We start from the raw sequence: 11,243 nt of genomic DNA on the forward strand, positions 1-11,243 counted from the left end.
ACTCCTGTCACAAGCCTTACCATCACTGTCAGGGTTCATGTGACCTTGGCCCTGATACTTGGGCTCCGGAGTCCATTCTCCCAGGTGTCTCTCTTAAAGGGCCACCAGGCCCTGCTCCATCACGTGACCCAGTCTCCTGCTTTGCAGCCTGCAGAGAGTGCCTGCAAGAACTAGAGGAGGCTCGGAGCCTCATTTCTCTCCTTGGAAGGTAAAGCATCTCCCCCTTCTCTCCTGAATCTCTAATGTGACTCCAGGGCTTAGAGGCCGCCTTGGACTCACCTGGTTGGGGGCGAGGGGACCATGGGTTTGGGTTTGGCTATGGCCCTGGGGTGAGGGACAGCAGGAGCATGGGGAAGTCAGCCTGGGGGCCATGGAGGACCCTGCGCCCCAGGTGCCCGCCACCGCCAGGCCTGCCCACCTGCTCCTGGCTGCAGCCTGTGCCTCCATCTCCTGCAGCCACCTTGGGAGGCCCCCTGAACAGGGTGGCCTTCATCAGTTCTCCTGTCAAGACTCTCCTGATGAGGTGTGCACAGCAGCGCCCGCTGAAGCCCACCTGCCGGACGGAGCCCACCTGCCCGACGGGGAGCCTGCGGAAGATGCTGCTCCTGCCATATCCCCGTCGGCTCCTCCGGCTCCTGTGACACTGTGTCCTCTACCTCTGGCCTCTACCCTGTCAGCAGAACATCAAGACCAATCTGACTTGAAGGGAACCCCACTGGGTACCATTGTAAAGAGCTCACTTCCCAGTAATGCCATTGTGGCACTGCCCAGCCGAGCCATCTCCCGCGTTGGCCACTCAAGCTGTCCCCTTCCAGCCCTGTCCTGGTGGCAGGAGGCTGCCAGAGCCTTGTACCTCTCAACCTCATCACAGCGCAAGTCCCAGCAAGAGCACCTGTCCCACCACCCACCCAAGGCCTCATTCCGGGGAGACCCCACAGACAGGCAGGTAGAGCCTGGTAGCCTCGCATTTGTCAACCCTGGAGTCCAGAGGCTGCTGGAGATTCTGCTCACCAAGAGGGCAGAACTGATGATGTGGAAGGAGAAGGAGAAGGAGGGGTCACTTTCAAAACAAATGGTCCCAGGATGCCACCTGTGCTCTTTGGGGAGTATGTGGAAGTCCCTGGGTGCTGAGCAGGACACCCCAACCCCCCAACCCTGCTGGAGCCTGAGGGACAAACAAGAGCAGGTGCCTGGTCCTCAGCAGTTGTCACATATCAAGCTCCAGCAGAAATGCAGCCAGCTCTTCTGGGGTCTCCCCTCTCTGCACAGCGAGTCCCTGGTGGCTACTGCCTGGGTTTCAAAGAGCTCTTCTTACCTACAGCCTCTTTCAGTTTTATTCAATGGAAACTCTAATGACTTCCCAGTTCCAGTGCAGCTTAGAGCACCGGCAGGGCTTTCCCAGGCCCCACCCTTGCCCCTTCCTGGGGCCCAACCCCTACCTTCCCAGCCCCCACCTCTGGCTCCGATCCAGACCCAGACCCAGAATCTCACATCCTCCCTCTCAATCCAACCACCTTCTTCTCCGCACCAGATGGGGACCTCTGGGGTGTCTTGCCCTACAGCCCAGAACAAAAATATCCCTTGCATCCCAAATGAAATTCAACATCTGGAAAGTTCCTTGTTGCAGAAGCAACAGAAAAGGGAGAAGGCTTTACCCTCTGTGACCAAGAGATCTCAGGACGTCTTTAGCCAACCCACTCCCAACCTTCCCCAGCATAGTGGGGTCTCCCAAGGCCCCGGGTCAGTTTCTGGTTTTCAGAGGGACTTTATCAGCCCTAATCTCCAGAAGCTACATCTTCAAAAGGGGCTCGTGGAAGATGAGCAGCGTGGCGGTCTGCACTTCAAGGTCCAGGTGTCTCTGGAATTGAAGCAGCCTCAAGGCCAAGTGCCCCAGGTGTGTCAGGTACAAGATAAGCAGGGGCCCTTGCATCTCTCTGTGTTTGCAAGTAAAAGCAGCCAGGACCCACAGAAGATGGAGTCCAGGCACCAGAGAAAGTCCCATGGGAAGGGCCAACCAAGGAAAGACTTCAGTAGGCGTCTACGGCAATGTAGGAGGAAGAGGAGCCCAGAAGGTCTCTCCAGAGACTCAGCTACCTTTGTAGTGAAGGCTCTGGGAATCAGCTCCAAAAAGAAGTCAGAAAGAGACTTGAAGCCCCCAAAGAGTGACTCAGGAACTTGCTTACCCAGAAGCACAGATCAGAACCATTTGGTCAGGAAGTTAGAGCAGATCGATCAGGACTTGGACCCTCTGAGAGTGGATCAACCCTGGCTTGCTGACAACCATGCTTTTCCCAAGGGCAACACTCACATGGGAACCAGAAATCTAGCAACTGCAGAGAGTCGGGAACATTACGTGAACACCTCCTGCGAGCTTTCCTTCCTCAGTCCCAGCACTCGACAGATGCTGGAAGTACATTTTCTAAAGTTTCAGGTGAGGTGCGAGTGTGGCCTGTCCCTCCCGGCCTTTGAGCCCATAAATCTCAAGCTACATGAGGCTCAATATTCGCACCTTCCACAGTCCCCTTTGCCCAGTTCAGCTGCTTGTGTACCTGAGGTCCACTCAAAAGCCAAGTTCACCAAGGCCTTGGGAAAACAACCTCAGGCCTTTTCAGAAGAGGTGATAACAAAAGAGTCAGGTCGCCTCCCCACCACCTCTGCGAATGCAAGTAAAAGCAGCCAGGGGTCATTTGAGAAAAGCCAGACGTCCATTGAAGGGACACCGCCTGGTTCTGGCCATGGGCTCTCAGAGGCCCCTCGGACTAGAGAGGAGAGCAGGCCGCCTTCTCAGTCCCTCGCACCCATCCTCCGTGGAAAAACCCAGCAGAACGGTACTGTCATGGATGTTAAGAAAAAGAGCCCAAAGCCAAATCCAAGTTCAACAGTAGCCAGGAAGGAGGCAAAGCAGGAGAAAGGGACTCAGACTCCAGAAGATCCCTGCCAGAGGCCAGCGATACTAGAAAAGAAGGTATCATCCCACTCTTCAAGGGCTGAAGAGTCCAGGAAGGCAGTGGAGGCTGAGACGGACCCTGCTTGGGAAGTCATTGTGGGACCCAGAGTGCTGGGCAATATCCAAACCACTTATACGGATATGAAGAGATCAGGGTCTCCAGGACCCACTCAAAGTTCCTCACCACTTGCAAACTCAGTTGCCCAATATCTAAAAGAGCCGTACCTTACAACAAAGAAGACCAGTAAGTTTGAGCTTCAAGGGAAGGTAGAGTCAGGGAGCCAGCTTCCAGACCACGCCCCTGGCTTGCTTCTTCCAGACTGTTACAGTGACGTCCTCCTGCAAGACTACGCCACCGGCATGCTCATCCAAGACGACGTCACCAACGTGCTCCTGCAAGACCCTCACACGGATGTGCTGCTCGCTGCCGACATCTTGGCTTCTCACTGGGCACTGTGTGGTTCCCAGGGGAAAAAAACCAGTGGGGACATGCCAGCTGCCCAGGGGCCATATAACCTCATATGGAGTAGACAGAGCAGCCAGGGGCAGCAGGCACCCGGGATAGCAAAAGTTAAGGCCCCCTGGAAGAGCCAAAGAGAAATGTTGGTCCCCACTGATCAGAGGGAGGACAAGAGGAGGCCCAAACCAGGACAGCACAAAGAAGGGCTGGCAGAACGGAGGACCTCACAAACCAGAGGGATGAGCCACCCTCCTCAGGTGAGGGGTAAAGGAGACACCCTCGGGAGGAAATACCTCCAACGCCTGCCAGAGGAAGAATTGGTTTTTGTAGAATGCAACTGTACGAAAAAGATGAGGCACTCTCTACAGGACAAAGGACCAAAAGACCCCCTTCAAAAAGGCCTGCCTGCCTCAGCCATTGGCCGGAGCCAGGAACCAATCAAAAGCAGATCGTGTGTGGACACTGGGCCCATTGAAGCTCAGGCGATCATGACAGCTGTGGGGCAGATCCTGGTGGAGAAGTTAGCATGTCACCAAGAACTTCATGGCCAGGAGTTCAGTTAGCACACAAAACAATTCCAGGCCCCAGGAGGTGGGCATGGCCACAGGGTCTCTCCTCTCCAAAGCAGAGAAGAGTGATGAGATGGCCTCCCGTCACCGAGCCTGGAGGTGGAAGAGGACATAGTGGGGATAAATGGTGATGGAAAAAATAATTTAAAAATTAAATTTAAAAAAATCATCTCTCCTCTGGTCAATTGCAATGTGCTTCTCACTTTTTTTCCTGGTAGAAGAATTTTTAAAAAAATTCAGTTCATAGAAAACCTGTTTTTTTCTTCTTAGCACATCCTCTGCACTAATGCCTTCTTCCTACCTCATATTTGTTTCTGAAATACATGATTTTCCTCAGAGCTGGTGGCCTCCATCTGTGCCCTGCAGGGAGAAGAGAAGGGATCAGGGTTTGTTCTTCCTGGAGGAAGGGGGCCATGGAGGGAGGTTGACAACACTGAGGCACACCCACCCTCACCCCCATTCCCTCAATACACCTGTTTCCATAATTCATCATCACAAAGACAAATGAAAGCATTCAGGGGTTGTTACGATGAGCAAAACGTTTAAGATCTGGCTCAGCCGTTCTCTCCTGCCTTCTCTCTACTTGAACTTGTGTGCTACAGGGGAAGGGATTACAGAGGACAAAATACCCTCAGGCCCCAGGAAGGGTCACAATGTGGGAAGGGGCCTTTGGCAGCTGTGCTGGCCCTGAGTCCAGAGGTGAGAACCCCCCAGCCCTGCCTCCCTCAGTCTCTAGCTGGAGGCTTCACTAGCTGAGCTGATCCAAACAGCAGTGTCAACAGAGTGGTGACCAGACACGTACAGCAATGCACTTGGAAAAAAGCAAAGGCAGCTCAGATGATGCAAGATCACCCAGATGTCAAGCACCCTGTGCTTGCACACTTGCCCATTCATGTCAGTAACTTTTTAAACATTTGTGATAACAATGCCAGTTGGGCTTCTTCCCTTGGGGCCTCCCTGGATGGATTAATGCAGACAGCTGCTGCTTTAGGCTTTCTGATTGGTTCCTACTGGTTTGGGGCAAAACCAAAAGCTTCTGAGCCAAGAGCAAGGTAGAAGAGCGTCCAAGAGCCTCTGGGGAGATGGAGAAGGACCATCAAGAAACCACTGGGAACCTCATCTGCCAAGAGACTTTCCTAGCACCTGGAGGGTTAGAAAGGGGCAGGGGAGGGGGGGCCTCCATTCACCTGCCCCCTTTGCAGCTCACTGGCATCTCATTCAGGTGCAGGCAAGAAAAAACTCAGACCTCTGGAACAGAATGCCCCTCAGGGAGCCAGCTCAGCATATATTATCCCCATGATTGTTTGGAAATGAAGCAGGCTCCATTCTGGGAAGGGTAACATGGACCGACAGAGCCTGGCTTTGTAGCCAAGCAGAACTGGATTGGAATTTGGGTCATAGCTAGGGGACCCAGTGGCACCTTTTAATCCGAGTCTCAGATTTCTCATGTATCAAATGGGAACTATATCTACTCGTAGGGTAAATGGAACCATGTACATGTAGTGTCAGAAACTAAGCCTGACTCATAGTTGGGTGTCATAAGTGGTACCTCTTAGGGCAGTGGTTCTCAACCTGTGGGTTGCGACCCCTTTGGCGGTCGAACGACCCTTTCACAGGGGTCGCCTAAGACCATCCTGCATATCAGGTATTTACATGACGATTCATAACAGTAGCAACATTACAGTTATGAAGTAGCAACGAAAATAATTTTATGGTTGGGTTACAACATGAGGAACTGTATTTAAAGGGCTAGAAGGTTGAGAACCACTGTCTTAGGGGGACGGAAGCCTGAGGGGCTGGGCCTTTTTTGATTGGCCAGAAACCAGCCCTCTTATCACCTTGCTGATATCGCCTCATCTGTAGACAATGACTACTTTTCTCTTTCTCATGGAACGGTGACCCTCAAAAAATTTTTTTTCATGAGAATCATCTGGATTGCTAGTTAAAAATACACCTTCCCAGTGTCCCTTACCCAAAATTTCTATTTCAGTAGGTGAGAGTGGGGTCCAGGAATTGCAGTTTTTTACCAAGAATGCCCCTCCCCACTCAACTCCAAATGCAATTCCGAGAAACACTGCTAGTGTTTATCATCTAGGATTTATAGAATGCTGACAAAGCCTGGTCGATGTAAATGCAAAATATTCTTCTAAAGCCCCAAATAGAAATGAATACTCCCTAACCCCTTTGGGTGTGCAATTTGCATAGTTATAGCACCTTTTCACCACATGCAAATGAGACCCAAATGAATCCTTATTTTGACCCATAAAGAATGTCTTCTGGTGGTGAGGTTGGGAAGAGACAGAAGGGCCTGGATGCCATAGGGAAATTACCACCAGCCCGCAAGACACCTGGCTCCTACCTTTTGGTCTGTAGTTCACTAGCTGTGCAACCTTGTCATCTCACGTTAGCATCTCTAGATCCATTTTCTCTTCTGTAAAGTGACAATGGTAATCCCTGTCCTGTCTACGTCGCAGGGATACTGTGGGCTTAAGTGAGATGAACAGGTTTTGCAAAGGGCAAACTGGTTGGTGAGTACGGAAGACTTAAGTGTTAGAGTATTGATTGGGCTGGAAAGTAGAGCCCAGTTAGGTATCAGTTGGAGTCTAACCAGGAAAGCAGAAAGGAACTCACTTGTTTTCAACAGAGAGAATTGAATGCAGGGGATGGGTCACACTAGTGTTGGAAGAGCTGCAAAGCCAAAGAGAGGATGACAAAGTAATTAACAGGTTAGCAAGGGCAGAAAGTCACTAGTAGGTATAGACTGAAGAGAGAAAAGGGGGAGGTATGCTGCTAGAGTCCCTGCTGGGTTTGTCGAGGGAGAAATGGAGTGGCCGCAGTGGGAAGAAATACCTGTCTCTCACTTGCCTCCGGACTCCTATTGGCATTTCCACTGGCTGAACCCACGCTGAAGCTGGCTGGCAGGAGAGCTGGAGAAACCTCTACAGCTTCAGCCATCAGACCTGAAGGAAGAGAGCAGAAAGGTAGCAGGGCTGAGAAGGGAAAAGGGTAGGGAATGGATCTCAGGGCAAACAGACCAGAACAAGCACATCTTTCCATCGTCTGCCTGGACACAGGTCTATCCACAGGTCCTTGTTAGCTGAGTTGTCTTGGAGCTGAGAAAGCTATGCTACTTCACCCTGCACCTCAGCAGCACTTAATGGCTCAATTAAAAAGTTAAAAATGGCCCAAAGGCTTTAAGATTCTAGGTCAGGCACTGCCTCCACAGTGACCAAGATTCATGAGAAAAGATATGGCATGGAATCAAGTTTTTATTTGAACTTTTGGTCAATACTGTTTTCCCTTGTCCACAGAGACAGTAAGTATGCGTAGGGAATCTGGCCAACGTTTGCCTGAACCCTACCTAGTTTAATAACGGTCAACTAATTAATCAGATCTCCTGAGTTTTATAGTTAATCAATCTACCATGCGTGTGTTGAAATTTTCAGGTCATTAGAATCCCATTATCTCTGTTCATTGGGAAATGGCCTCTAAACATAACTTAATGCTTCTCTGATGAAGATGCCTTAGGATTGTGCAGGGACCACATGGGAATGGAAGGAGCCGAAGGTGCCTGTTCGTTAACAGGGATTTCTGGTTAAAGGAGCACTGTTGACTGTAGAGGTGGTGCTGTGGGCTCCTTTAGAAAACTGCCTACTTACTGGGCAGCACACCCCTCCAGGGAGAGAATGAAAGTGAGAAAGGGAAGGAAACACTGAGCCATCCTCTGCTCTGGCTTCCTCATTATACGAGCAGACTGAGTTCTATAAAGTCCTCTATCCCGCCTTTGCAGAACTCTCCCTAAGCAACCAGAGACCACATGTGGCCCGTCTAGATTTGCAATCCATCATGAATGACAATGTCAGGATGCATGATCAGCTACAACGTGATTCCAAGACCACACGCATTGGCATCACATGTCACACTAGCACGCACCCCCTTCCTCAGACCCCTTTCCAGACTCAAGCTCAGACTCTGAGGATGCGGCTAGGAAGTCTGCCATTTTCACAGACTTTTCTAGATGGTTCTTACACACACATGAACATGCGTTGAATGAAAAATGAATGAAAGAATGAATGAAACAACAAAGGTGGACGCTATCCACAATTTAGCCACTCTTCTACTGAAGGACATGACTGTTTCCACTCGTCCATTTTACAAACAGCGATGCAATGGATATCTTGTCCTGTCACGTTGTGAGCCTGTGCGGAAGTTTCCGGGACTTGAATCTGGAGGTGGATTTGCTGGGTCACCAGCATGTGTATCTTCCTCTTTACGGGAATTAACAACTCACTCTCCAAAGGGTTCACAAGAATCCACAGTCCTGAACCAGCAGTGGGTTGGCGTTCTTTCCTGTTACCTTCTGGCTAACATTCATTCTCACTGGACTTTTCAGTGTTGCCAATTTGAAGGATATGGTGCGGCCTCTCACATAGTGTTTCTCTGATTAGTGAGGTTGAGTATCATTTCATGCGTTTAAAGATGCTCCTTTTAAAATTGACTTTTTAAAAAGATTTTTTTAGCGAGCTTAAATTGTGAGGATATATATGTCTTTTAACCTGGTACTGCCCTCAATAAAGTAAATTTTATTTGCAAGAAAAAAGACAATATGTTGTGCACACATTTGTATTTTCTTTCTGGATTTCACCGGTGCAAAAACAGCTGCTCACCCCGGAAGAGATCGGGGCCTTTTGTGAAATGAAGGCGCAGCTGGGGAAATCCTTAGGAAGGGCCTGCTCTACCCTGGAAAAGACGGGTCACTTCTGAAAGTCAGGGCAGTCCACCCGGGGCCAGCTTTCTTCTCCCTCGGCCTCTGAGGACTGATCTTCCTGTTTCTTCTCTGGGACTGCCGCCTGGTTTTCTTCCTACAGAGGGGACCTTCCTGTTGCCTGCAAAGAGGGACTTTGTGACGCAGAGTCTTTATCTCCCCTCCAATCTTGGGGTCCTCTTGGAGTTATCGGTACTTGTCACTAGAAGCCGCTCTAACGAATGCGGGGCAGGCACAAGGGGATGGAGAGTCTTCAGCCGATGGTGTCATCAAAAGCAAACAAAGGAACCAGGCCAAGTTAGGGTTAGGCCTCTTCCAGTTGGCTTCACTAATGCATCAGTCATATTTCTTCTGAAATAAACCTGTCCCCATCTCCACACCCTCCTCTCTCTGTGAATTCCCAGGACTAGTGTTTGTGAGTTTCTCTCTTCTCTTGTATGAGGAGGCCTGTCCTCTTTCTCAAACCAGCCACCAAAGGAAGAGTCATCACCACTCACAGGAAATACCAGAAAGATGTGTTGTCACCTCTTATCACGCAGGGAGGTCACTGGGACAGGTTTCTGAAGGAGCCTGCTGGCTTGGTTGTTCCTACTCCTGTTTTAGAGCAACCATGATGGGGGAAGGGGGTAGGGTGTGTGCAGTTTCTAATTATAATCCCTCCTTTCTGCTGTATTGTCCACCTTTGCCAACACTCATTCTATTACTTGTTTTACCGCTGGACCAGTCAAGAGCCTAGAGCAGTGATAGGATAAGCAGAGGGACAGGGGCTTTGGGCAGCTCCACGGAGGGGCAGGAGGGCAGGAAGGTGGGGGAGTGGGCTGAGGGCCCTCAGGTCTCTTTTGGGGGGATTGCCACATGACTGACAAGGATCTACCTGATGCCACCCATCTTTCTTACAGAAGTGCCCCCACTGGGGTCCTCTACCCTGAGACACGATGGCTCACCGAGCTGAGGTTCTGCGTGGTTGATTGTCTACTTTAGTCCTTCAGCAAATATTTACTGAGTTCCTACGATGTGTTGTATATCATGTTGGGTAGCATGGGTGGTGGTGAGAGTAATAGAGAAAACCTGTCTTCATCCCCCCTGTCACTTAGTAGAGAGCAGGACTTTAAGGGACTAAAAGGGACAAGCTAGCTTTGGTCTCTGCAGAGAGAAATGTCTGGAACAGAAGGTGCTATGGGAAAGGGGTCAGAGCTGATGCCTTAATGACAGGAGAGGGGCCTGGACGGTCAACAAGCAACAGGTACTCAGAGGTAGACAGAATCTGGGAATGAAGGCTTCCTGACCAACGAGTTTGCCTCTCCTTGGTGTTTTATCTAGAGCCGAGAACTAAGGTAGGTAAAGCACCAAATACAGAGCATGGTACATAATAGGTGCTCAATAAAGTGTTATTTTTCTTCTTAAAAAATATATGTTTTTATTGATTTTTAGAAAGAGAGACATCAATGTGAGAGAGAAACATCAATCAGTTGCCTTCCGCGTGCACCCTGGCTGGGGATTGAATCTGGACGTGTGCCCTGACTGGGAATCGAACCAGGGACCCTGTGATGCATGGGACCATGCTCAACCAACTGAGCCACACTGGCCAGGGCTACAATGTTATTTTTCTTTTCTCCTTATTGTTTCTCTTTTCCTTTCTACCCTCTCTTTTACTTTTATTTCTTTCTCTTCCTCCCTTCATTCCTGTATCTGATGGGATTTCACCTCTAGCCCCCTTCTCGGCATGAGTTAGAGCAGTGGTTGGCAAGCATCTTTGTAAAGGCCCAGGCTTTGCAGGCCAGACAGTCTCTGGCACAGCTGCTCAGCTCTGCTGCTGTAGTGTGAGAGCAGCCATAGAAAATACAAAAGCGGATGATTCCGATGTAACTTGATATGGGCACTGAAATTTGAATTTCATATATTTTTTGCATGTTACATATCTTTCTTTTGATCTTTTCAATCATTTCAAAACGTAGAAGACATTCTTAGCTTGCCAGCTGTACAAAAACAGTGTCTCAGAGGCTCTAGTTTGACTTAGAACAATAGTTCTTAATTTGGGGGTTTACAACTAACCCCTCTGAGGATCTGAGAAAGTTTCACATTCATTCATTCATTCCTTCATTCATCCACCTATCCTTCCTTCATTCATCCATCTATCCTTCATTCATTCATCCATCTATCCTTCCTTCATTCATCCATCTATGCTTCCTTCATTCATCCAGCTATCCTTCATTCATTCATCCATCTATCCTGCAAGGTGTGTGAGGTCTCCTGTGCCCCTGCCACTGGAGCTGTAGCAGTGAGCGCCAGGAAGTCCCACCCTCAAGGAGCTTGCATTCTAAACACTAAATAAGCAAGCAAAGCAAGACCTCGTGGCGATATGAAGATATAAACGGGGTGCTGCAGGGAACTGGGGGCAGGAGGAAGTGAAGCCGATTCAGGCAGGGCTGGTGGAGCAGGCCTCTCTGAGGGTGAGACATTGGAGTTGAACCTGAGTTGTGAGAAGGGGCATCTGTGAGAAGA

At 49.8% G+C, this 11,243-nt stretch overlaps 1 protein-coding gene across 1 annotated transcript; it reads left to right on the forward strand.

The window, feature by feature from the left end:
* The first annotated feature begins 370 nt into the window (after positions 1-370).
* Positions 371-3,970, forward strand: SPATA31E1 (SPATA31 subfamily E, member 1). Its single transcript, XM_014538233.1, has one exon. The coding sequence runs from the start codon at positions 371-373 to the stop codon at positions 3,968-3,970; it is 3,600 nt and encodes a 1,199-aa protein (XP_014393719.1).
* Positions 3,971-11,243: the final 7,273 nt, after the last annotated feature.

This window comes from Myotis brandtii, unplaced genomic scaffold (assembly GCF_000412655.1).
Source record: "Myotis brandtii unplaced genomic scaffold, ASM41265v1 scaffold187, whole genome shotgun sequence".
NCBI classification, from domain to species: Eukaryota; Metazoa; Chordata; class Mammalia; order Chiroptera; family Vespertilionidae; genus Myotis; species Myotis brandtii.